Here is a 26526-nt window from a genome sequence, read left to right as displayed (position 1 = left end):
AGCTGTGAGTTGGCACTAGTGAGCCGGTCGACACGTACGGGCGTTTTCACATGGAACGCCGCTTGAAAACAGCGGCTGATATATTGCGGCCCTCTTGTGGGACGGAGCCTGGGCTCTGCCGTCAGCTGTTGTCAATCTACACCTGCACCGAGTTAAAGGGCGTCCGAAGGCACCAGAAAGAAAAAGGTTTTTAAATACAGTTGATGAATACAAACACATAAACACATACCTCGGCGGCGAAGGTCGATCGGGTGACTTGGAATGAAATGAAAAGCAAAAGTGCGCGAAAATTTACTAGGTTTTTGACGTATGAGATCGTAGATATCCTAGTAAATTTGCTCACTTGTTTGTCTAATTTTTTTTTATCTTTCGTTTCAAGATGCACGTAATTAACCTTCACAGGGCACACGTGAAAAACGAACAAGGTATCGTTTCGTTCCGAGATGAGCTTTTGCTCCGCTGGCAAATCGTTGCGCGGCTTCGCGCGTCTCGAAACGACGAGTAGTTGTAATTTTTCTCCGAAAATTATGACGCACCCATAACCTCTATACCGAGCTTGTCATCATCACCTCTACGCGTAACAAACTGTATCAAAACAACCGTAACCTTTTGCGATCTCTTGCGTATTTATTTCTTCAAAAATTTCAAAAGATTGTTTATTTATTTACACACGCGCACGCGTTATCACTGAGAACTCATGCTACAATTCCGCACAACCAGTCTATATTACAGATACAGTGCAATCAGTTTAAAATGTACAAACCCGTTTCCCGTCCACCACTTGAATCTTACAAAAAACGTTCGTACTTGACGTTTAAATACAAAAACTGTTCAACCAAGGTGTATATATATATATGTATATATATTTATTGATATTCAACTAATATTAACAAGATTTATATAACTTTTGTTCTACACTGGAAGAAGTAACGTGTATGTAATTTGTTTTGCAGATGTATGAAGTTTCATCACAGACGTCTGACTACTTGCATACAAAAAACAAATCCTTGGACAAAAATTACAAATTTGGGCCAAGACAGAGAATAAATTTAAGGTTATCAGAAGACAAATCGTTATCCGGGAGTAATAGATTTCACACTTCTGATAGAAGCGCATCGTCAAGCGATAGTTGTAGTGAAATAGATGAAGATGATCAATCGTCCGATTTGCAAAAATATGGCAGAGCCACCTCTCCAGAAAGAACAGATAATTCTGTCAAAAAAAAGAAAAGTTCTAAGAACAAGGAGAAGGAAGAGAAGAAATCTTTCATAACGTTGCAAAGTAGTGTGATAATTGTTCTTCTTTTACTTGGTTTGTCTATTTATTGTATAAATAGAAATAAACAGAATAACAGATACTTAAATACAAATGAAAAACAATCGCAGAATGTATTTAAGATACTGGAAGCTATGGAAAAGGTTAAAAACAAATTTCGCAATCAAGAAACGGATATTTGGAATGAGATTTCGTCCGCGATAAATGAAATAATGTCGAGAACGCCCAAAGTGCCGTCCATTATTCTGCTGTTTGCAAACGAAACAACGACAATGAATTGTTTAGCCACCGAACTGGCAGATGTGAGCACTAGTCTCTTAAGTACGGACAAATCTCTGTACTTGAATCCGGAAGATTTTGGAGACGATGCTGGTAAGATTATAGTCAGATTGAATGACTTGGCTCCGAAGGTTGTGGTGAGTACAGGACATATAAAGTTACACGAATTTTTGTACTTCACGCGCGCTCAGTTACCCCCAAGCAAATCAAACTGTTGCAGGTAATTCATGACATTTTGAAAATTAACGCGCAAGCGATCAAAGCGTTGCATAATATTTGCGATAGAATAAATCCTCTAATTAACGAAGTTATTTACATTCTCACTATGCACACCAACAATTATCAGTTGTCACAAAAGAAGATGGCTTTTGTGGAAGAGCAAATTACGAGGAAACTGTCGAAAAACATCGACGAAGACATATTGAGCGCGCTCAGAACGCGAATCACAGACGGAGCAATTATACTGGTTAAACCTGAATTACATTTGGACAATTGCTAATGTGAAAAATATGCCGTCTTTCGAGCACGTATTTTGTGGAGGGATGTAATATAGTTTTGTAAGTGGTAAAGAATTAATGTTATTTAAAAAAAATATAAAATATATCGACAAAAGTTTTGACAGAGCGTTTGACAGATCTACTAAGTTTTTATTGTTGATCTAATGTTTTTCGATCTGGCGTGTCATTTGTTTTCAACAGATTTTGTTATTTAGAGTATATAGCAAGAAAAATCAATGTGATCTTTGTTTTGTCATAATTTTTCTTAACAACTCAAATAACATTATTTTGACCGGACGATAAACATTTGTACACACGTTAAAATATTTTGAATCAGATGCAAACATGATGGATTGCGTTTTTGCACTTTCTATTATTATATTTGCATATAATAATAAACGTATATATTTTTGTATTTATTTTTTTTTTCATATATACTTTATGTATATTTGCATATGATAATAAAAAACATATACACACACAAAATAAATAACTTTTGGCATGTATTATTTATTATACACAAATAGTTTCAGTAGTTTATTTCGAAAATATCTTTGTTTAAAAGAGAATACACAATGTGGATCTGTTAAATGTCATTTGTTTGTCACGTGATTTTTTTTCTCTTTAAGTGATGAGTCAATCACAATTTCATATTTCTCTATGTGTTCGAAAAATATAATCATATACCGATGTATCTAGCGATTTTTCAGGCGTATTTATACTTGTAGGAGATATACAACATCTTTTATTGCGACTCGTTTAGATAAAATAATTTGAGACAATTGTTTTTTTTTTTTTTTGTATATAATATACACAGCTTAATTCTATGATGTGATTTTGTGTGAATCGCGTGTGATTGTGTGTGACATGAAACAACATAATTCTTCAAAAAACCAAATATATTCGTTCAAAAGTTTCTTATTAACTCGCATCATATTTTTGTTGAAGTGTGGGGGAAATTGGAGATATTAAATTATCTAAATACCAAAAACTATATATTATGCGCATATAAAAAACTTAGTTGCATATATATATATATATATATATACTGTATAATATACTTTATAAAGTTTCTGCATGATTTGCGAGATTCGTGTGTTGGGAAATTTCCTATGTACAAGTTTCATTTACTTACACATATAAAGTTTATAAATATCAAGAGTTGAATTATTTACATTATTTACAGCGAAATACGAAGAACGCTTGGTCCTAGGCGTAGCGTTCGCAAGAGTTTTTTTTCACAATCTCGTCAATCGTTGTTTGTTAAAAAAATATTATCGATCAAAGGTAGTTTAGTTTAGTTCTTCCGTTTTTTTTTTTTTTGACGGACGCGAATCCATGAACTGTATAGAGACGTTTGGCTTAACGGCGCTTTGCACTTAGGGGACAGTTTTGAAGTGGCCATTACCATGTATTACGTGTCACTTGCTCTCGAAATTACGATCGTAGTCAGCTAATGCGACCGGACAGAAATGACACAGATCGATCGCCGCGACGCAAATATTTGAACAAGTAGAAACACATACTCCGGCACCGCCACAGGCAACTAATCGGATTTGAAAGTCCAGTACATAACGTTTGGATTTGCCAAACAAACGGTAGTAGTATGCAGAGTTCGCAGCTACGTTGTATATTTTTGGCCCCGTCGTCTCGATCGTGCCGCATCCACGTTACTTCGTCGTCTTTGGATGGGAGAGAGGACAAGCCTATGAGGTGAAATCCGTGTTGCTGTGCATTAACGTAAAGGGCAGCTTCAGAGAAACGTCACCGCCCATCGCTGAGATGAACAGTTTGACCTTTTGAGAAAAGTCAAAAGAAAATTAACATTTTAGTTTCTGACGCACGCGCACACTCTCTTTAGTCGCTTTTGTTTAAGTGAATCATTACGTAACGCAAGTATTTGGTTCAATTTTCGTTAAGCTTCTTTTTTTTTTTTTTTTTACGTACTCAGCATACCTTCACGTAATAAGATACGTAAATTGCGAAAACGTTTCTCTCCTCGGGATTGTTCTCGGAACAAACAACCGTCGACGCCAACGTCGCTCCGGTTGTCATGTAGCTGTCCTCCAGAGCGATCCAATTCTTCGTCGATCCCTTGGCGGGCGTCAGAGTGTAATTTTTCTGCATAGAACAGCCCGGACTCACAGGACAGCCTTCCCGCGACGCCACTAGTGCCACGACGTTCTTAAACGTACCGTTGCTGAACATACACACGTCTACGTGTTGCACGACGAACACCTGAGGGAGAACGTCACGTCACATCGTTATCGAATTTTTCTTCCCGCGTTTGCAAAATCTAGATTTTCAATATTTATACATTATGCAATCGTTTTATTTTCCTTAAATTTTTATTTCATTAGACTCTATTTTTTAACTACTCGTAATTCATATGAATACGTCCGCTTTTTTTTTACGTCTGTACGTATGTCACTCTTCTTGACTTTTCGGCTTCTGAAGGTTTAATGAAAAAAATAAATAGAAACAAAAATTTTATACATATATACACATATATAAAATGACTATAAAAAAAATAAAAAAAAAAATATATATATATACTATAAAAAATATATATAAAAAAATATATATATAAAATGACTATAAAAAATATATATGTATATATAAACTGTTGGATTGCATACTTTTATTTTTCTCACAGACTTGCTGCTGTTGTTGACAATACTGACGCTGACGGTGATCGCGTCCCCGTGAGCGTAAATCGCGCGATTGAGCCTCGCTTCTAATCCAATGCGTCCGTCGCTCAGCAAAAATTGCTTTTCCACGGCCGCGTGCGGTCCCACGTTATCTGCAAAAATTTCTACGTTTTACTTCTCGCGTTCGAAATCAGAATCAGTCAAGTTAGCGGATTCTCGCCGCTATTAGTTTACGAGATATATCATATAACGCTGATCGCAACCAACCGTCGTTCTGGATAATCTCGTTTTCGAACACTATCCTCGTTTTGCATGACTTAATTCTCGAGCCGATGAACGACATTTGCGACGGTAGCAGGCTGTACGTGTTGGTCGTTGCGGGTAACGAAGACGGTTTTGTATTACGCTGAATCACCCGGATGCCCATTCTGACGCAGGACTTGTAGCACAGCTTCTCGTCCGGCAGTTCCGCTGCAAAATTCGTCGCGCACACACGTAACACGTGACATTAACAATGCACGCGAAAATGCAATAAAGATGAAACACTTCGCTGTTAATCGGTCTGTTTGCGAATTCACATCTTTTTGTGGATAATTGAGCGAGTCTCTTCCGGAAGAGAAAGAGAGAGAGAGAGAGAGAGAGAGACTCGCGTCGTCGAGTTTGCGCTGAAAGGAGATGTCGCTGGGTTTTTTGATTCCTCTTAAAAAATTCAAGATATTTTCTTTTTGACTCTAACGCCGGAAAATCTAATGTAAAATTGAAATGAACAAAATTCAATTGCACTTTTTTAATGTACTCTCTCTCTCTCTCTCTTTCTCTCTCTTAAAACACATGTTACCGAAAACGCGCGAAATTGTTGTCAGATAAAAAATGTTCTTATTCTTTCTCTTGACTCTTCGAACTTTTCGCAAAAGACACAAGCGGGAAAATACGAGCTATAAAAGCTCGAGCGGATTCGATCGAATGACGTCTCGAGCTATCGACTCGTCATCAATTATTCAATAGGGGAATGTCAAGTTTAACTATAATCTGAAGTTTTTCCCAATTTCCTGTTCGTGAAACTTTCTCTGATACCTTCTATCGTGCGCTATTTTATTTCGTTCGATCAAATTGCGTTTAAGCGGAGTCGTAATAAAGTTGAAAAGGACACGTCCACTCACCGACGTAAACTCGAACGTCGTAGATGATTCCTATAGGTGCGCCAACGTATTCCTTCGCGGGTACGAGTTGCACGGACGGGGGGGCCAGCGGGGTAATCTTCAATGTGAATGCATGCGCATTGGGTCCTAATTTCTCGACAAGCGTTCTCTGAAAAAAAACAGAAAAAAGAGACCGCTCAAGTCTCAACACAATGCGAGTCACGAACGGGACGTATCTTCGGGAGAGAAAGAATGGTTCAATCACTCTTAATTCACTTGTAGCGCCGGTTCGTCTCGTCTCCATTTTTTTCGCTCTTTTCGCTAAATGACCAATTGTCCGTTAGTTGTCCTTGTAATAATTCTCGTGGCTCTTGTTCGACAAAAAAAACTGTTTCGACGATCGAAAGACAGAAGAGACTCTTTGATGATCAAATTGTTGTGTGTGTCTTTTATATAAAAATATATAGAATTAATATTTTTTTAATTAAAAATAAAAAACTTTCCGAAATTTATGTCAAATATTTATTGAGAAAAAAGATCGATTTATATCGAAACGAATTAAAGGGCGATCGTGAGGGAATTTACTTTGCCGAATGCAAATTTCAAAACTCGTCCTCTATGTTGCGCACGTACGCTCGTTCTCGCGTTAACCCTCTCTCGTTACGTTCCCTCATTGTGTGTGTATATGTAGAACATCTATATATATATATGCACGTTCAGAAATAATTCCGAGTGTTGCGTGCGGCCGTTATCTTTCGTCCCATCGGCTCAAGGATTTAAGACAGTGGGGTGTGTACGACGTGTGCGCAAACGCCCGTGAAAATGAAGGATGCTGCCTCCGCAGGGGGATGATTGCGGGCCAAGGTTATTTCCTGGAGGCGAGGTCGAATCAAGTTACGTCTCACTTCGTCTTGGTTTGCATCGAGGCGGAATCCTTTGTCGGAGGTAAAAAGGGTGCGCCTTGTGTGGCCGGTGAGAAAAAAAAAAAGAGTACGCAAAGGGAAGAAAAATTATGAATTTCGAACAATAAGCAAACAAAACGTAACACGACACGCAAAACGTACTAACGAGGGAGATGGGGAGGAGGGAAGAATAGAAGGGGTGAAAACTTTTACACGGTTTTATGCGACAGCTTCGTGTAATTAAAAAATATACAAAGAAGATAATAAAAAAAAAAAAAAAGGGATACACGCGGAAGAAAGGGGACAATGCGATAACAACCTATGTGCGTATATTTCTGTTGTTAGAATTAAAAAGAGCAGAAAAAAGAGAAAGAGACGGAAAATACGAATAATACACCGCTGCGCCAAGGGAATTCGCGGACTGCTAATGGCACATAATTGACGCGAGTTTTTTTCGGACGACAAAAAAAGACGTAATTGGCTACATCCTCACGTACGAGTTCCTCCGAGAGAGAACTCCTCCCGTTCGAAAGCCAATGTATACACACCTCAGCGCGCTCAAAACTCCCTTTTTTTGCCGGACGACAAAAAACGCAAACGTAATAGCTATCTACCTTCGCGTAGAATACCCTTGGCGCGGTGTGCACGATGTCGCGCGTTTTTGCAATAAAAAAAATGAATAAAAAACAAAAAGAAGAAGACACACGGAAAAGGACGATATACGGCCCGCGCGTGCGGAACGGCTTCAGCGATCCGAAAATTGTGAGCAACGTATGTTCGCGAGGGCAATTAAATGCGACATTGTCATTTTTTTTTTTTTTTTTTTTTATACACCGCCGGTCGCGCAAAGATTAGCATAGATATCTGTGTAGAATGCGAATAATTTGTGTAGAATGCGAATAAGCGTCGTAGGGCCCGTATGTACGTTTACGATATGTTGAATCTCTCTCTCGCTGCTTGGAGAAGGAGCGGAATTCGAGCCGCGCCTTATTGACAACGAGTATTGTACTTGATCGCGCATTTTCCAGTGATATCCGAAATTCCAGAGATCCTTTTACGTAACGACCCGCACTTCAGAACAGAATCTCTCTTGCGAGAGGAAGCGCGTATACGTGCAACGAGCGCGCACAATGCGTATCGATTCGAAGAAGACGCACGTTTTTCTTCGGCCTATATATAATCGCGAAACGTTTCCTCTCTCTCTTGCGAGAACCTTGAAAAAATTTTTTTTTTTTTCGCATAACGTTGTAATTTGAATAAAATACGATTACGAACTTCGGTAACGTTATTACAATTTTATGCGACGTCTCTTACACGCGGCGTCTTTTCTGGATGGATTATCTCCTGAGAAATAAATTGAAATTGTGTGCGCGCGTGACATAAAGCGCGTGTTTATATTTTTAGTCAAATATAGAAATAAATCGTATTATAATTTATATTTCGCATCGCGTCTCTCTTTCTCTTGTTTTCGGTGAGAAATAAATATTCATTATTTCGCGCCGCGCGGAGTTTCAAAAATGTATTCGTTAATGTTTTATCGTTATCTCGCGGTTAATTTGTAAAAACTTTTACCGCAGCGTTTCGCGAACCGAACAATAAGGACAAACACAACAAAAAATTCGTGTAAAACGGAGAGAAGAACATCGACGATATTTTGAAAATTTTTCGCACCGCGGACTATATAGGTATGTACATGCCGAGCGTGCAATTTATTCCCTTTAGTCAGGCCGCGACTGTCCGATGCGCATGCAATCATTATGGACTCCGATGTGCGACGTATAAACTGCCGCGAAACGTTGTTCGTTAAAATTCAATAATGAAATTGCCATTTACACGCGTCGACACGTCGATCGACGCATCGCGTCGAAATATTTCTCGCAACGCCGCGAATTCAATCCCGATAATCCTCCTACGGAGCGCGCGTCGGGGTTTTAAAATTCCGATCGAAAAACAAAAAAACCCTCATCCTCCGATATGCATGCAATATATTTACAGTTTTTGGTTTTTTTTTTGTTTTTTATCTGTTTGCAAAATATTTGCTCGTGGGCTCATCTCGCAAGCGCGGCCGCGAACATTTTCCACGCGCGCTGCGTTTATCCTCGGAAATCGACTTCGACGAGAGAATCCCGAGCTTACGTAATTCGCGTTTAATAGACACGTATACAGGCGCGGCGTGCACCGCTTGTTAAAATCGCGTTCGCTTTCAAACCGCGGACGGGAGGTTGGGAAGGACGTATCCAGGGGTTGACACGCGGGTAAAGAATTTTTCTAACAACCTGTGCAAGGTCTTTTGCCGAAGAGGAGGAGGTCACGGCCGCAAATTCTACGAAAACGCGTGCTCGAGGCTTCAATGAGGGTTTTGGATCTTCCCTGGTCACGACTTTGCCGAGGATTTCCGAGAGTTCCCTCCCGAGTGGATACGCGCGTTTCGTATATCTCTTCGAGAGTCCTTCACCGAATTGACATTGTATCGATATTATCGATCGCCGCGAACAAATGGTCACTTTGTCCCGAATTCACATTTTGTCGTCAATATATAACCGCGCGAATTTTTGCGAGGAAATATTTTCTGTAAAGATACATATAAATGTCTGTAACAAGCAAATATTTATGATTCACTATTTATTTCGAAAATATATTTAGTAAGCAAAGTATATATAATTTACACAGGTGATTTAACTATTAATAAAAAAAATTAAAAAATAATTTAAAATTAAAATAACGGCTCGACGAAATATCAAAAAGAAAGTAAAAAACAAAGTAAAAAAACCACAGAGCCACCACAGAGGAAGGAGGTGGACGTTCAGATTGACGTCAAAAAACGTGTAGTGTATTCAAGACGTTTTTCGATCATTTATTGTTGATCATCTTCAGCATTGTTTAATACAATAATAATAATATATAAATTAAAAACTCAAACCAAGTAAAATATATCCGTTAAAGAGGATGAACAAATATAAAATAAGTACATACGTACGCACCCCTAGTTCGACTACTAGTCAACACAAATTAAAACATCTTAATCTTATAAAACTACGTATATTAATTGTTTTTTTTCTAAAGACCATTGTTTCGACTAACATTCTGCAACATAACCCCATTGCTTATTCTATTTCTTTCTTTTTTTCTGCGTTAATTATTAGCAAACTGTACAAATCTAAACCACGTGTTTGCGCTTTATTCTCATTTTTTGATGGGTAGAAAACTTGTCTGCTCTTATATTCGCGTTTGAAACTATTTTCGAATTCTTCCTTCTCGTCTGCCGTCATTTCAGTTATTGGCGAGAATAAGGATATTATCGCATCTACAATTGATGAAAAATAAATTAGAAACAAATTTCTCGCAATATGAGCGAGATGAGTAAATTTGTATAAATTTCGCTCGAGTTTTCGCACACTTTTATACAAACACTTACTTATAAATTCGTCCGTAGAGAAGCCATACCTCTGCCGTACACTACAATGGCGAATCTCGAATCCTATATCTTTCAGCAAGAGTTTCGCCTTTTTCTGAGGATGTTCTACGTTATTGTAAGGAAACGTGTGTATCAGATGTTTCTGTGGAAAAATCACACGCTGGTTGGTTCGAAATTTTGTGATTTTTTGGAAGAGGCGTAAAAAATTTTACTTGCGCGAAGCGATTACTTTCAGATACGGTGCGAAGCGATTGTCCTTAGCTAATGTTTTAAAAATATCTATTACGGTATGAGACGCTACTAGAATTGTTAGCATAATGCCGCCAGGTCGAAGCATCCGATAAATATTTGTGAACGCTTGTCTGTCGATAAAGAAATATGTTTAAACTCTATCACATACATGTATATATATATATATATATAAAGACGTTCGAAAAGACGTGTCTACTTTAAAATAACTCTTGCCCCGCGATATCTTACATGTGTACTTACTCAATGTTAGTGCACCACTGTAACGCGTGAAACGAGAAGATGTAATCAAATTCGGAAACGTATTTTTCAGGCAAATCATTAGTTTGCACGTCCAGTACTTCGAATTTGAGCCTTTTTCCGTCGCCGTATTGTTTATTCGCAAAATCGACCATGGACTCGGAAATATCAGTACCTGGTATGCACAATATGCAGATTGAGATGCGATAACTATTTACACCACTTTGAATATTTCTCACAAACTAAGCGAAGACTAACGAGATTTCCGTTTTTCTTAGAAGTTGCAAAGGGGAACGCGTTTGAATGGAAAATACAATGTAACGCCCGAGTATGGGGGCGTGTGAAAAAGTGAAATAAAGGTCACTTGTGCAACTCGAGTCGCGAGACTTTTTGATTATTCCTCCTACTTACCAATCATTGCAGCGTTTGGATGAAGAGCCGGCAGGATTAAATTTCTCGTTGTGTATCCGGTACCGCAACCAACGTCCATGCATTTTCCAGACGCAACTTTCAAATTGTCCTCGTATTCTTCAAGTATTCGCAATATATTTTGTTCTACTCGATCGTCGCGTGAATGCATTAAATCGTAGACCGGCGGATTCATTTTGGATCTCTGTAGAATATGCTTCCAAAGGGGCAACGTGATTCTGTAAGATTCCGACTATTTTTTTCCCAAACGTCGCCTTTTATGCGCTAGCCAACTCACTCGTGATTGGCTGAACAAAAACATGCGACAGTCCATTCCAATTATTGTATCTTTATGGGCGGATTTTCCAATATTTGTTATCAGCATTCTTGGAACGCGCTATAATCTATCTCATAATATCTCAAAGATAATACTTAACCCATTTGCATCATAAGAGCATATATGTGCGCATCTTACTTAGGCATTTATCACCAAAGCGAATATTGTTTATACCAGGCCTGTCCAGCGGTGGGGCCCCTCACGCACTTTATTTCCCTTCTACGCTCTTAGACAGCTCTCTCTCTCTCCCCCCTTGTCTTATCTGTGTTGTTTTGGCGCTTGACGTGAGCTGACCTTTAAATACAGTAAAAAAAAATTTTGGTGAGAGAGATAAGAACGAATTTTTGACTTTTCTTTGTGATGCAAATGGGTTAAAAGGATTATCGTGATACAATACATCTCAAAACTGTAATACCGCGAGCTGCGCGCGCCTGGATTCATTACGTACTTTTTTCATTTTTCTTTCGAAGCCTAATTTTTGTAAGTGATGTTGAACACTGTCCACACAGTGTTTTGTATTGTGTATACACGCACCATAGATGTGATAACCTCCCTTAACACTATCTTTGATACAACATCACATGTATTTTGATTTAATTTGAAAATAATATGATGAAGTGCTTCTTCAGGTTCCAATGTGATAATTTCAATAATTAATAACTAATGTACTTCTAACTCTCTTTTGTAATAGTATCCACTGAAGAAGATTGAAAATATAACCGAAACGTTTGGGATCATTCAAAGTTTAATATTTCTTGCAAAACACCCCGCAACACGTTCTAACACGCCAGTACGTTAGTTATTAATTTAAAGATTTTGTGTGCATTATCTTGGAAAATAACACTTTGAATTAAAATATATTATCGTGATTATGATGTGTTTCTGCGCAATTCTACTCAAAGCGAATTTTGTTTCGCGTAATCGGCAAGCGTACGCTTACGACAGTTGTGATAACAATTTTCTGATAAGCAGATCTGGTGAATTTTGACGGTAGCTATCAATGTCCGGTTGTCACCGTCACACGCTTCTATCAGCGAGTGTATATGTGTATAAATAAATAAATGTGTATATATAATGTATACACAAATAAAATAAGTACATTTTTTTATCTTATTTAACAGACAAGCGTTTGGAAATACTTTTTGGATGCCTTGTGGAACTGTGCTAATACGCGGATGTTTCCATAACGTATAACTTCTTCTAAAAACAAAATCAAACTCTTTCTGAAAGTTATAGGATTTGAGATTTGCTATCGTAGTCTTCAGGCAGATGTGTTTCTTATTTTTTAATTTACTGTTTTTTCGATATTACACAAATGTGAAAAAACGTTTTGTTTATTTTCATCAGGCATTGTAAAACTATATGAAAAGCGACACACAGCGAAACCGCTCTGTTATCTTTTGCAAACAAAAAAGTATTAAAATGTCGTGCCAACTTCACTGACACATCCACAGTGACGAAATAGAAGAGCGAGTTTAAAACAATTGATTTAAAAAAACGCGCGCGCGTTTTGGTTATACATTTTCGGCCTTTGAGTGATGTTTCATTATTTCACCGAGACTGAGAAACGGCTAAAAATATATTAGTCAAAAACGTTTTTTAAAATATTGTTCTATTTTTTAACCTGCTCTTTCAATCTGATTCGCGCTTGTTTAAATTGAATTAGTTTTACTTTTCATACAATTCTATCTACAAAATGTAAAATGTGATCTCGTTTGACAAAGTTTTATTATTACTTCTCTTTTTTGTTCCGCGTTTTATTTCTCTTCACAGTCGGAAACGACCGAAAATCTTATTTCGATTGAAAGATTTTTGTCGATGTATTTATCAGAAAATACCAAACCCCGGGCAAAAATCTCGGAAATTGCCACCGATTCGAGCAAAGGAGGAAGAGAGGGTGAGAGTTGGGGAGACTTTTAAAATATGAGAATCGCAAAGAAGAGCGCAAAATAATTCCTTTGGGAATTCAGAAAAGAGAGGGTAGTTCGTCGTTTCCGGGCAACGCTTTAGCGTTGAAACGACATTCAAAGAGTCGGCAACGGCCCACAACGGAGACATAATTGGATCAGCGGTGAGGAATTCAGTCATTCTCATTTCAGGTCTCTCATCCGTCCTTTCTTGCGAATTATCGTCGGAGGATTATCGATATCTCACCGAGACATTCCTAGAGTCAATTACATTTTCTCCCGTCGTCGTTTCGTCGTTCGCAATACGAAGGGAGTCGTCGATTCTCGTAGATTTCGAAATCACGCGCTTTATTTTCTTAGCAAGAAACGGGAGGAGAGAACACTCCCGCTTCTCTGGCAGCATCGTAATGTCGTTAAGCCGAGATTCGCAACTAAAAGATATTAAGTTGCACAACCTCGCGCGCGATTCCCCGCGCGCGATGCACGGTTTAATCAAGGAAGACATAAATTCCACTTATATACAACCCAACCCAAATCCTTGAGGCGCACTATCGACTATTTTCACGCTATGAATATACGCACTCGAGTTTTAGCGTTCTCGCGTATGAATAGCACACGCTCCAAATCGCGTCGCAGCGCGCGCTGCGACTTTGCGAAATCGTTCTCTTCTCTAATCGTCGTCGTCGTCGTCGTCGTCGTTTTCGAAATTCGACTCTCGTAAACATTTTGCTCGCGTGTATAGTTTATGTCGAAAAGTCAAAGTTTTTGCAACAGTTTTTCACAGCAAATTAACAAGCAAACGCAATTAATTGTTAATTATTATTAATTATTATCGTTGTCGAAACGCGAATTAATTCGTTGGGAATAAATTGATACGCTCCAATTGCGATTCTATTGAAATGCATTCGTCGCGCGTACCTGCAACGGAATAATATCGTGATCAGCTTCTCGGTGAGGCGGATAAAGTTGGGACAGGCACAGAACCGCTTCGTTGCAAAATTTCAGACCCATCACCTCCTCGTCTTCTCGCCCGTAGCGGAAGGTCAGCGTCACCTGACCGTACACCTGCGCGCACAGTTACGAAATGCAATCTTTCATCAAATTTTTTTTTGTTTACAAGAAGCACAAACATCAATTTGCAATCTCATATTGCTCCTTACTTTTTTCTCCTTGTATTCGGGATGGACCAGAATAACACCCTGAAGTTTGTCAATTTGGCCTGGATCACAGACGACAAGGTCTCTGTTAACGAGATAAAGTGTCATCTTGTTGTTTGGCGAAGATTTCTTGTACACCCTGCTGAGCGAACAATATTTCATATTAGAAACTTTTTTTTTCTCAAGCACATTAGATCCGCGATCGCGCAAATCCGATAATACTCTTTTTTTTTTTTTTTTTTTTTTTTTTTTTTTTTTTTTTTTATCATCATCAAGTTGTCCGCAGATAAAGGTGCATCTGGTATAAATCAGGTCATGGATTTCTCTCTCGCGTGGGGAGTTTAATTATTTAGAGGTTTTTCTCCCTCCCCACCTTTTCTCTCACGCGTTGACCGTGATAATTTGCGTCGAACACAGTTTAAGTTTGCGCGGCGGTAAATTTTCTTCTATAAGTTTAAACTAAACTTTATTTTACACACAACAATAAACCGGAACGAAAATGATCGCGGTCTTAATGAAATTGTACGCTCGATGAAGCTTTGATCCAGTTTGCGTTTTCTCTTTTCCTCATTCAAAAACGAGGACTTGAGAATAAAAGTCGTTTGTTATCTTCTTTAACTTGCTTAACGATGAAAATAATATTATTTAGATAAATATTACCTCTGCTCTTTAAACGGAGATTCCGAAACGCGAACCGAGCTCGTGCTGTCCGCTTGTCTGAGAAAAAAAAGAGCAAGCAGAATTATTTATAATAATAAACAGATATCTCGTATACACAAACCGTTGAGCTGTTTCTTTATAAAGAGATACGTTTCAGAATGTAATCGGGTCAAGGATTTCTCAAACGAATTTTCATTCATTCATTCAGGTTTTTCATTTGCTTGATGATCGTAAACATAATGACTCGGTAATAACCGTTTTAAATTTTCGTCGCGCGTTAAACTTTTCCTCGTTAACTCGCTAATTTCGTTGAAGCTATCAACGGCGCAAATTGTCACAACGTGCTCTAATGAAATTTTACGCCATACATCTGGTCAGCTCGCGCAATTCTTCACATTTAAAATCAATACTTTGACTTTGAAATAAAAAAAAAATGTAGTTTATATCTTCTTAAACGCGTTTAACAGTTGAAGATTATAAGATTAATTTGATAAAAATATTTTTTTTTTTATTTTAAACATTACCTCTGATCTTTGCAAGGAGATTCCGACATGTGAATTGAACTTGTACTAGGTTGTCTGAAATACAAAAAATAATAGAACGGATTTTTTTAATGCAGGTTTTGATACATTATTTCTGTATTTTTTTTCATAAAAATGTTTCCCGTAAATAAATAAATTATAACTATAAACGCACACATAGTGGAATTGGATGAAATGTTGTTTAAGCTAAGTTAAAAAATTTTAACATGTATTAATTAATTAATTAATTAAAGTTACAAATGTTTTAATATATATATTAATATGTTTGTAAAGTAATTATTTACTTAATTAACGAGTATATATTAGAACTTTTTAACCCATATTAGAATTTTTTAACTCAAATCTTATTTTATTCTAGTATACGTTTGTTATAATATGTGCTGCAAATATTATTATTGCACGTACAATTACAAAAATCCTCAGCAATATATAATTACAAGATATACAGATAATATACTCTCGCGCGGTTTTAAGTTAATATTTCGCAAATTTCGAATCGGAATACCATATATACGCACGGCACAATTGCGTTCGCGCCCGTGTGCGTAATTGAGTTACCCGGTTGAGTTTCAACTTTCTCAATCGCACTTTCCGAAACTGAATGCAACTGGAACAATATCAACAATCGCGCGAAACGCAATCGTTCTCGCGTTTCTCTCGAATTTCCAGGTTTCGCAAATCGAGATTATTAGGAAGCGTCAGGTTCGCACTTTCCGACCTTTATCGGTCGACGTTTTGCGTGCGCGAGAGAGTTTCGCGAGATGAAATGCACAAACGCGAACACTTCGCGTGTGTCCGATACCGTACCACCTTTCGAAATCAAAGCGGACGGCGTCGCAAGTTTTTTAATTTTTTGTTTTTTTTTTTTATCGCCGTTGACGAAAACACGCGGTGCTCGTAATGCGCGCAGCAACCGTGCCAAGAAAGACCGGATGTGGCGGGCGATAACGCGACGCGATCGAATTCAACGCGAAAATAAATGTACCTTGGCCTTCGATCTTTTTCTGCCAGGAGAGTTTTCTTCGCGCGCGCGTGCATGTAAAGAAATAAAAATAAAATCCTCATTAACCTTTGCTTCTCGTCCCCCTCCCCCTCCCCGATAAGTTAATTGGATTCAATTCTACGGAGAGCTTCATTCGATTTCAAAGAGTATCTGCGTTAAAATATGTAATAATTAAGAGTGAAGTGTTATCCGTACAGCGTAGATAAAAATTCGAGCGAAATTTACGACAACTTTGCGACGAGAACACACACACATTGAAAAACGGGAGGGATTGAAACCGAGAGAGAGAGAGAGAGAGAGAGAGAGAGAGAGAGAAAGAGTCGACGGAATTAGAATTACAGTCGCACGCTCGGTGACCTTTCGATTTTTATCGGCGGATATAAACAATGCGGATAAAAATTCCGCCGCACACAAATGATACCTCGGCCGCATATATTTCTGATTTACGTACGTACCTACGACAAACAAGTACACGTTTAATATACCGTCACGTTAAAAAAATAAAAAATAAAAATACAGCAGCGGAGAACCGCATCGCCATTCGTGGAACGTTTTAGAAAGAGAGTACCGCTTTTTCATCACGCGAATTTCCAGAAATCTTTCGCAATTTACTGATCTCGCAAAAAAAAAAACAACAACTCACCGACGAACGAGCGCAAAAACCAACGACGGCGAGGCGCGAGAAACGTTGGCGGAGGCCAAGGTCCAAAAGCCGTGTTGCGAACTGTGTCGCGACCTGCGTGTGTGCAAATCGGGAAATAAAAAATGCATTTTGCACGCGGCCGAAAGTTCAAACGGAAAGAGTCAGTCGTTCGTTTCTCGCGATTCTGATATATCGAATAACGCAATCGAGCGACCGATGTTTTAACTTGTTATCGCATTTACTGCTGTACTCTTTGATGTATTTTGTTGATGCTCGACTGACTCTGGTATGTGTGTGTGTGTGTGTGTGCGTTCATTCAAACGACGATGAAATAACCGCGTTATATCGCGTCGCATTCAAGCTTCGAAACGAATAAAGTTTCCGGTTCAAGTGCCGCTCGTGATCCTCGGTCGTCGCCGATGCGAATCTTCAGACCCGAGACGCCGCTCTTGTGTGCTTTGTCACACCCCCGTGTAATGATAACGACTTCCCATCTCCCGTATCTCCCTTTGCTTATCACATTGAAAACATAATTTTCCGTTTTCATCCCGGGGATTTCCATTTCACGATCTTTTTAACAAATCTACTGTAACATTTCGTTATTTCGCGAACGACAGTTCTCGCGCGCAAACGCTCGCGAGAAGTTGCAATTCCGGGTGGCTATTATTGTAATTTTTTTTTTTTCAGAATCGATTCGAACAATTGAAATAATATCGCGTTTCAATTGTTCTTCCTATTGTGTGTGCGACAGCAAAGAACAGATGAGAAATTTTTGATCAAAAAAACGCGTAATAGCTACTCAGATTTTGTGAAACGCACACGAGCGGACGAGTTGGTTTTAATTTGTCGAATATAATCAATTAACGCACGTGAATAAACAAAATAAATAAAAGAGCTAATTAAAGTCCGAATCTCAGACGTTTCGTGAAAATTTCTTCTTTGGACTTTACTTTTCTTTGAAGAGAAAGACGTTTCGATCCTTCTAGAATCTTTTTCTTAACAAACATACACACACACGATATGCCTTAAATACAAACGTACAAACATGCAAAATCAATAAAATATTGTAGGTCAGATAATGTCGAGTCGATAAAATCGTGTCTTGAGGCGTCAAGAAGAATAAAGTTCACAATAACTCGCTACAAGACACGATGCAATTGTCAAGACATCGACACCGTCGTACTACTTGAGGAAATGGTCTTCCGCATTATATTGTCGACGTCTTTAGAATCTTATTGTTATTTCTTGACAATTGACGCCCTCGGGTTTACGATGAGTTCTTACGTGATTTTTACTTCTCCCGACGCCTATAAAGACATGGTTTTATCGACTCGGCATTATCCGACCTACAGATTTCTTTTTTTTTTTTTTATTGATTTTATATGTTTGATTATTGCATTTGTGATAAGGGAGATCATACGATTGCAAGATTGAAACGTCCATCTCTCCCTTTGTGAAAAATAAAGTTTAGAGAAAAAATAAAAAATAAAACTTGTCGCACAAGATTCAATAACGGTGGCTCGTGTGTTTAATTTATTTATTTTACTTATATTGAATAAAATATATTTACATAAAATAAAATATATACAATTATATACGATTTGAGTATATATATGTGTTTTTTACTTTTTTGTGTTTCACCTAAACAAGAAGATTTTCGAATTAAAGAAAGTGTGGGACGCGTTCGCGCGAGCGTTTGTGCGATCGTTAAAGCTCGATCGCTCCGCTGAGCTTTTCCTTCTTCTGTTTGATAGACTCAACGAACGCATAAAGTTATACGCGTCACATTTGTACAGTCACGTATAAGTTAACATTGTCGATACGCCGTCGCGCGGTGAGAATTCAACGTTCCACGTCGTCGAAATGACGTGCAATCGTAACGGGCGAATCGATAAACTCGGCGATGGGAACGCAACGGGAAGCTCTCTTTCTCGTTCCGTGAATCGAGAGTAATGCACGTTTTAAAATCGTCGAGATATATATGTATATATATATACATATATATATAGATAGATAGATACACACACACACACACGTATATATGTATGTGTCATCGATAATCTTGCTGCACACATTACGCACGGCGATATCACGGTGATATTTGTTCAGCTGACCGCACAATGATTTTCTGCCGTTTGCGAGCGTGTGTTATCTAATTTTCATTTCCTCTTCCGAACGAATCTCGGCTAATTGATCGATTTTCCGTCCTGATAAAAAAAAGCGTGCATCAAAGAGTTAATTTTTTTTTTTTTTTTTTTTTTAATTAATTTTTTCCAAACACTTAGCCGTAAGAAGATTTCGTTCAAAAACTCATTTGCACAAAAGATATTTTTACGACAGATGTAAAAACGTTATTATTATTACATTTCCGTAAACGAGAGAGATCCTGTTCTACAAAGCATAAGCGAACAAAAAAAAACAAAGGTGACATCTGTACAGTGGAATTCTTTAAAAAATAAAAAATAAAATAAAAACAATGGAAAATAAACTTGAGATTTATTTAAGAAAATAATAAAATAGTTTTATATCACCGTGCGACAGACGTTTTTACTTTCATCTTCTCTCGCTTTTCATTATGATAAAAATCAAACGATTGTTTACGGAATGTGTAAATAGTAATTTTGTTGTTTGATTTTAACTCGAATCGTTATCCTCGCGCGAATTATCGAATTACGGTTTGCCACGTGAAGCTCTCGGTCGCGATATAAATGTTCGAGACCTTAGACTACGATATTCTAACTGTAAATCACTTTACACACATATTATTCTCAAGGGATTTGCTCTTATCGAATCCTCTCTGCTTTATTAAAGTCTTTTTTCCGCGTAACAACAACGCGTTCTCTCCAGTAAAACACTAACTTGAAAGCACACCTGCTTTCATCAGTCTTTACCTCCCGGTTGATCCTTTAATCAGTTTAATCATGAGATCCTCTTTACATTCAAAGTCATAAAAGAGAGAAGAGAACCTCGATAAAATAATTAAAAAAAAACAGCTTCTCCAATTACGAGACTAATCATCGCGACTGTCTTTCTCTCTCGTGGAACGTGTTCGCTGACTTTTTTGGTAGAAATTTTGATGCGTGTAAAAGGGAATGAATTTCTGATTGCAATTAACTCTCTCTCTCTCTCTCTCTCTCTCTCTCTCTCTCTCTCTCTCTCTCTCTCTCTTTCGTTCTCGCAAGCAAACGGATTCCTCAAATATCACTGCCAAGAATTGAAGCGAAATGTTACGAGCGACTGATGAAAATCAATTTGAAATATCGCGGATGTGCCAATTACCGTTTTATGTGAAGGCTTTCCCGTACTCGAAAAGATTAGCGGCGCGGTCGCTTTTGCATTATTTAGGTTAATGAAGGCAACACGAGGCGGCTTTGAAAATTCATTAGCTCGGCGATAAAGGCGCCGCAAGAGCCCCAAGTTACCTAAAACTTGAGAGACTTTTATTCTGTCATTTTCCGCGTTTTATCGAACAACTTTAATTTCACGTAAATACATAAATACCCGCGGACATTGATTTTTTATTTATATTTACTTATTTACTTACTGGTCTTTATATATCCAGTTAATTTAATACGTACAATATTTACATTGAATCTTTTCATTCTATTTTGCTACTTTTACGTGAGAGGTGATGTTTGTGTGTAAATATTAAACTATTAATCGAGAAAAAATCGTTTGCAAAAAAATTTTTCTCAAACATTGTATATCACGCACATTCAGAGAACTTCAATCGTTAGCCGAAATTTAGTTTCAAATGATGAATCTTGGAATATTAGAGAATTTATCATCGCGCGTCAATCTCCGATGCGTTTCCGCGTGTTCCTTGACAATTTTTTCTGTTGCGATGTAACGACGCGCTATTTGTTTGTAATTTGCAACAAAACAGTGAGAACTAACTGAACGCTCGCGGGCGAACGCGCATCAAAGAAAATAAAGCGAACGTGGATAAACTCGCCGTAAAAGAAAGAGAGAGAGAGAGAGAGAGAGTTCTGGTAAAGTTCATTGCGGGAATGAAAGCGACGTGCTATCACTGGAGCGAAGAACTTAATGGAGACGTCGAAATTACGGGGTCGTTGAAAATTACCGATGTCGAAAGAATGAACGCGATACACAGAAGATATAGATTGAAAGGATAAAAAATAAATTGAGATTTTCCTCGCGTTATATTACAACACACACAGAAAAACTCGATATTTTTATACTCCAGATATTTTCGCCACTCAGAAATTGAATGTATCAAAAGTGCGCACCCACGCGTAAATTTCGCAACGATCACATCTTTCTGTATAACAAGGCAATAAACTCTTGTCTCAGTGATTGAGCATTTATTTAAAGAAATTTATTTGTGATAAAGTGTGACACATTTTATACGTGTGAAAAAATTACGTGGGAAATAATATATTGAAAAACATATCTTTGAAACTACTGGGAATTTTCTAATATTTACGTGTTTAAAAATTGGTTTCCCTCAAACAAATGCTCGGTCATTGGGGCATTTATTTATCTCACATATTTAAAAAGACCTCTAACTTTGATAAATTGTATAAATTTTACGGCAACGGTTTTTTACCGATTTTATATTCTGAGAAGAAACACAGAGGAACGTATGCGCAGAATTACATGATTGATGACATCGCTCTTGTGCACGAGAAATTCCAAATAGACGTAAAAACATTCATAAAAAATACATAAAAGAAGTATAAATACTTAAAAGAGGAAAAAGTAACAAGAGGACAGTAAAGATGAAAGAAGAAAAGCCCCCTTTCTCTCTCTCTCTCTCTCTTGAGGAAAGCTCTGATATAAAATGTATCCTATATTAACGAGAAGTGCGTGTTTGGAGTCGAATATATCGCACCTATTGTTGCCTCTTTTTCGCGTTGCCGATTGGTTAATTGGTTGATCGAGTCGAATCGAATCGGTAAGATCGAGAGAGTAAATAATGAAAAGCGATTTTGAGACAGTTCGTCGTATATGTAGAGAAAATTAAAAACGTAACTAAAGTCACGTGAAAATAACGTGACTGTAATTTATATTATATATAACATTAAATAATACATATTATACATATAATTTATTATATATTTATAATATTATACTTTATATTGTATTATATATATTATATACATACTACAGTAATGTCACTGACCTCCGCCGCGCGACTTTGGCGGGGTCACTGACCTCGGCCGCGCGGCCTTGGCGGGGCAGTGACCTCGGCCGCGCGGCCTTGGTGGGGGGGGGGTCACTGACCTCGGTCGCGTGACTGCGGTGAAGTCACTGACCTCGGCCGCGCGACCGCGGCGGTGTTACTGACTTCGGTCACGTGATTACGGTATATATATATATATACATATACATATATGCGTATGTGTGTGTATTATATATAGATATAGAATATTACATATAATATATATAATATTCTCTTTTTTTTTGAAAGCGTTAAACAATTTTGCGCGGTAAGTTTTATAATTAAGAACTGCACAGTTGTTTGGTTTTGTCAGAAAATCCTCAGTTTCGACGTCTGTTTTCTCGCTCAATTAGCAACGGTATTTATGCACGTACCTCTCCAAATCTCGAATTGAATTACGCGCGCGCATCTATAAATTTCCATACATTTTCGGCGCTCATCGTCACGCTAGATCGGCAACGCGTAAGATTAACGCGTCGGTTGCGTTCGACGCGCATTAACGAGAGGTGTAGGAGGAGGAAATGCTGAATAGATATCGCATTTATTGATGGCAACCTCCCCGATGACGTCGATAATACACATTCTACATCCGATACGAAATTGCGTCGATAGTTGTGTCGAGTTTGTCTCAATATATATGCGCCGCGATTCGACAATTAAACGCGCGTATCTATGTTTACGCGCATATCGTAATTCCGTTTATATACGCGATTTTGTCCCTACCACACACAGAGAATGCGATTGAATCGTCATTTGTTACATATCGAAGACTCGTGTTTTCGCGCGAAGCGCGTTATATCTCGTTAGGGTCGTTCTCTCGTCTCGGTATTATTTTCCCCAAAGTTCTGTCGTTAAACTGACGCCGGAAAAGTTCGCAACGCGAACGAGGCGCCGAGTGTTTTTCTTTTCGCCTTTTTTTTTTTTTTTTTGACGTCGCTTCAAGCGTTTCATCTCTCGGCCCGCTCTTAATTCCGCAGATAATATTATAAAGTTTCCAAAAAAACAGAGAAAAAGATAAATTTGTCATTCGATAATACGTCTCATTAAATTGTAAAACGTATTGCGTCGGACGGTGAACGTCGGTCGTTTACAATTTATCTCGAAGAGGATAACAAGACGAGGACAACAAGAAAAATGATCGCGTGCCTCACCCGTCAGCTTGCGTGCTGCTCAGCTGCAATCGGGATAACATCAGTTGTTGCTGGTCCACTTTGATCAAATTCTTGTTATAACGATCATATTCCTCATCCTCGTCCTCGTCCTCGTCGTCGTCCTCTTCCTCGTCCGCGTTCTCCTCCTCCTCCTTCTCCTCCTGCTTCCTCTCCTCTTTGGCCGTTGTCTTCCCGTCTCTCGCGTTGCATTCCGCCTGCGCAAGACAAAAAGAAAAAAAATAAGATTCGAGAAACGTCGTCGTCGAAATTGCACGTTTGCTGAAAGAAAATTGCTTCCCACGTATTAATTCAATTACACCGCGTGCACGAAAAAAAAAAGCTACAAATAAACGCGCGCGTCCGCGCGCGACGACGATCTTAATTACGTATTCGCATGAAGTTCCCTAATTGCGACGTAATAAATTTTTCTCCACGCTCGTGCAAAAAAGCGTCCCCGAATGTAATTTGCACTTTTTTTCTGCATAAGTTTCCGCGACACTTGCGTGAGAAACCGCGCGAAAATATTTGTTTATTTCTTATTTTTCCTCCTCCCCTCTCAGCGGTTTTTTTTCGTTTATTTTCGAGGAGAAGTTGCGGTGCGCCCTACCGTGTTGTGACACAATTCCTGTCGCAGCTCGTTGTCCTCAGGTTTCGCGGTACCTTCCGGTGCGATATGACTGCAGTTTGCCGCCGTCTCTTCTTCCCTTCTATCGCGGCCGCAAACGTTCAACAGGCGATACCACATCCCGCCCGATTTCGACATCGTCCACCGAAGAGGGAGTTCGGGGAAACGGAGAACGTTACCGATGATCTCGACGGGGGCGTTGCGGAGGCGGGAAACAAAAGTATCCGGGACTCTGCGGAAAGGCCACGTGTCAAAGGTTTCCACCTGGCAAAAGACGCGGGTGCGTCTTCGAATTCATTTGCGTAAATGTCGGCTAACGTCAGAGTTCGAGAAATGTGAAAAGAAATCGTTTTACTTAAGCAAAAAAAAAAAAAATAAAAATAAAATAAAAATACTAAAATAAAATGGCGCGACGTTACTTGAAACTTGACAAAAAAGTTGACAAAGAGCTTTCTCTCGGTTTTTAGGAAAGGTTAATGGAAGCTCTGTCTAGGTTTTTTTCGAACGAACCAACAAGTAACGAGACTTCTCTTCATACACACACATACATACGCACAGTGTCTCTCTTCCTCTTCCTCTCGCCCAATGATTTTCTCTCGTATTGAAATTAAATACTAATGGAGAAGAGAGAACGCGAAATTTGATATTTATACGATTCCGGATGGCGCTTTTTCTCTTTTCCACAAAAGTTTCGAATTACTTGCAAACAAATTGTCTCTCGAAGCAATCGCACAAATAACCTGCTCAGTTACAAATTCAATTTGCAATGTTATCCGTTCGACGATAAAAAAAAAAAAAAAAAAAAAATAAATTATTGAAAAATATGAAAAACGCGCAATGACAGTTCTCAAATGTATGTAAATGAAATCTCTCGCCGCGCACATGCAGTCGCTCCCATTATAATGACGTTGTTTAACAAGTTCAAAAACGGCTTTATGCGACTCGACCTACGGCCATGACAATAATTACAATAGTCATAATAATAATAGTAATAATAATCATAATAATAGCAATTCTTGTTCAAAAGTTTTCGCATAATAAGGCGAGAAAGAGAGTCTTCTCGATGCGAATCGACACGCTTGATTAAAGATCCTCGCGCGATTATGTGACAGCGTCTGAATACCGCGGTATTCAGATATCGAGAAGGATTCATTCGGTATCGCGAAGATAACGCGCGTGGCGACGACGACGACGACAACGACGATAATAAAACAACTGTCAATTCAAAAACGGAAAAAGACAATATCAGCGAATTGAACTGCACTAACTGTTGTTGTTTCGATAAACTCTTAAATCCCCGTGACTGTCCCTTTGTGACTTATCTCCACGTATTGATAGAAGCCCCGCGCGCTCGATAATATCCCGGTGATAAACGGTTTGCAATATGTCACCGGATTGCGGTTGGCAATTAAATTCGTGCAATATCACTTTTGAGCAGAGAGAAAGAGAGATGAGTTCGTTATATTAAGAAGCAATAGGAGAAAAAAACGAACAAACGAATTTTTAAATAAATCGATATTTAAACCACACACTCAAGCGACTCAAATGTGATTCATTACGTTTGTCGTAACGACGCGTTGAATATACATATATATTGAAAGTATTTTTCTCGTTCTCGCCAATGTCACGTGAGCGTTTATTGCATTGCCGTGAATGATGATTTACGAGCGCGAAAGAGAAAGGGTCTGCGTAGGGTTACGTAGTTGCTTTGTTCAGTTCGCGTCGTTGATCAAGCTTAAAAGATTAGGACGTCGCACACGCACTCGTCATTCTCATACACACACACACACACACACACATATAGACGAGAGTATTTTTATTCTAGTTTTGCGCTGTAATTCTGAATTTCGTACGGGTTTTTCGCACGCGCGCAACGAGGGATAGTCTTAATTTATTCCGAGACCATAAATATTACGCGCGTCACACCGCCGCAATATTTCACGAGACGTGTTTACCGGTGCGTAATCATCGGAGCACGAGAATTTCTCATTCGCAGTGCGAGATTTTCGTCATTTACTAATACATGTGTCACATCGTGGGGAACTCAAGCCGAGCCGTCGTGTCTCATTACCTTTTGCGAGCAATTCGCATAAATTGCCGCGCAACGTTAAAATTACTTTTTCAAATAACTTTGCTACTTTATATTATATAACTAAGTACTAATAAGTTTAATTTACTTTTATCTCCAATAAGCTGTTTTTTTACTTTGTGAATATTTTTCTATGTAAAACGACATTTTCGCGACACCGAGAAAGAGAGAG

The 26526-nt window shown here is 38.4% G+C and overlaps 3 protein-coding genes across 7 annotated transcripts in view; 1 reads left to right on the top strand and 2 right to left on the bottom strand.

Moving 5' to 3' along the window:
• The first annotated feature begins 97 nt into the window (after positions 1-97).
• On the top strand, positions 98-2471 carry LOC109854008. Of its 5 annotated transcripts, XM_020426676.1 has the most exons (5): positions 223-279; positions 380-425; positions 733-840; positions 954-1691; positions 1775-2471. In XM_020426676.1, the coding sequence occupies exons 3-5, from the start codon at positions 754-756 to the stop codon at positions 2051-2053; spliced, it is 1104 nt and encodes a 367-aa protein (XP_020282265.1). In that variant the 5' UTR covers positions 223-279; positions 380-425; positions 733-753; the 3' UTR covers positions 2054-2471. The 5 variants fall into 5 exon arrangements, with proteins under 5 accessions (XP_020282266.1, XP_020282265.1, XP_020282267.1 ...); XM_020426678.1 differs by lacking the exon at positions 733-840 and having other exon boundaries at positions 225-279; XM_020426675.1 differs by lacking the exon at positions 223-279 and having other exon boundaries at positions 339-425.
• Positions 2472-2836: 365 nt separating this feature from the next.
• LOC109854026 (arrestin homolog) overlaps positions 2837-26526 on the bottom strand; it is a 28947-nt gene continuing 5257 nt past the window's right edge. The window contains 12 exon segments of the mRNA XM_020426705.1: positions 2837-3769; positions 3772-3847; positions 4008-4289; positions 4691-4854; positions 4970-5173; positions 5863-6010; positions 14218-14364; positions 14460-14598; positions 15117-15173; positions 15641-15694; positions 23641-23855; positions 24248-24497. Coding sequence (XP_020282294.1) covers positions 3501-3769; positions 3772-3847; positions 4008-4289; positions 4691-4854; positions 4970-5173; positions 5863-6010; positions 14218-14364; positions 14460-14598; positions 15117-15173; positions 15641-15694; positions 23641-23855; positions 24248-24403 — 1911 coding nt within the window. The 5' untranslated portion in view covers positions 24404-24497 and the 3' untranslated portion in view covers positions 2837-3500.
• Positions 9638-11560, bottom strand: LOC109854027 (juvenile hormone acid O-methyltransferase-like). Its single transcript, XM_020426706.1, has 5 exons — positions 11059-11560; positions 10651-10822; positions 10388-10520; positions 10159-10300; positions 9638-10047 (listed from the first exon to the last, which is right to left on the bottom strand). The coding sequence occupies exons 1-5, from the start codon at positions 11249-11251 to the stop codon at positions 9848-9850; spliced, it is 840 nt and encodes a 279-aa protein (XP_020282295.1). The 5' UTR covers positions 11252-11560; the 3' UTR covers positions 9638-9847.

This window comes from Pseudomyrmex gracilis, unplaced genomic scaffold (genome assembly GCF_002006095.1).
Source record: "Pseudomyrmex gracilis isolate BER0280 unplaced genomic scaffold, ASM200609v1 scaffold_58, whole genome shotgun sequence".
NCBI lineage: Eukaryota > Metazoa > Arthropoda > Insecta > Hymenoptera > Formicidae > Pseudomyrmex > Pseudomyrmex gracilis.
The sequence above is the reverse complement of the archived record's forward strand: the minus strand, read 5'-3'. Positions and strand labels throughout refer to the sequence as shown.

What these genes read in the sequence shown, in the direction of transcription:
- LOC109854027 (XM_020426706.1), bottom strand. Translation starts at nt 11,251, where the DNA reads ATGAATCCGCCGGTCTACGATTTAATGCATTCACGCGACGATCGAGTA. An exon ending in TCCAAACGCTGCAATGATTG is followed by an intron (nt 10,823 to 11,058) that starts GTAAGTAGGAGG and finishes TGTGCATACCAG; the next exon opens with GTACTGATATTTCCGAGTCC. An exon ending in CAGTGGTGCACTAACATTGA is followed by an intron (nt 10,521 to 10,650) that starts GTAAGTACACAT and finishes CTTTATCGACAG; the next exon opens with ACAAGCGTTCACAAATATTT.
- LOC109854008 (XM_020426676.1), top strand. Translation starts at nt 754, where the DNA reads ATGTACAAACCCGTTTCCCGTCCACCACTTGAATCTTACAAAAAACGT. An exon ending in ACAAAAACTGTTCAACCAAG is followed by an intron (nt 841 to 953) that starts GTGTATATATAT and finishes TTTGTTTTGCAG; the next exon opens with ATGTATGAAGTTTCATCACA. An exon ending in ACTTGGCTCCGAAGGTTGTG is followed by an intron (nt 1,692 to 1,774) that starts GTGAGTACAGGA and finishes AAACTGTTGCAG; the next exon opens with GTAATTCATGACATTTTGAA.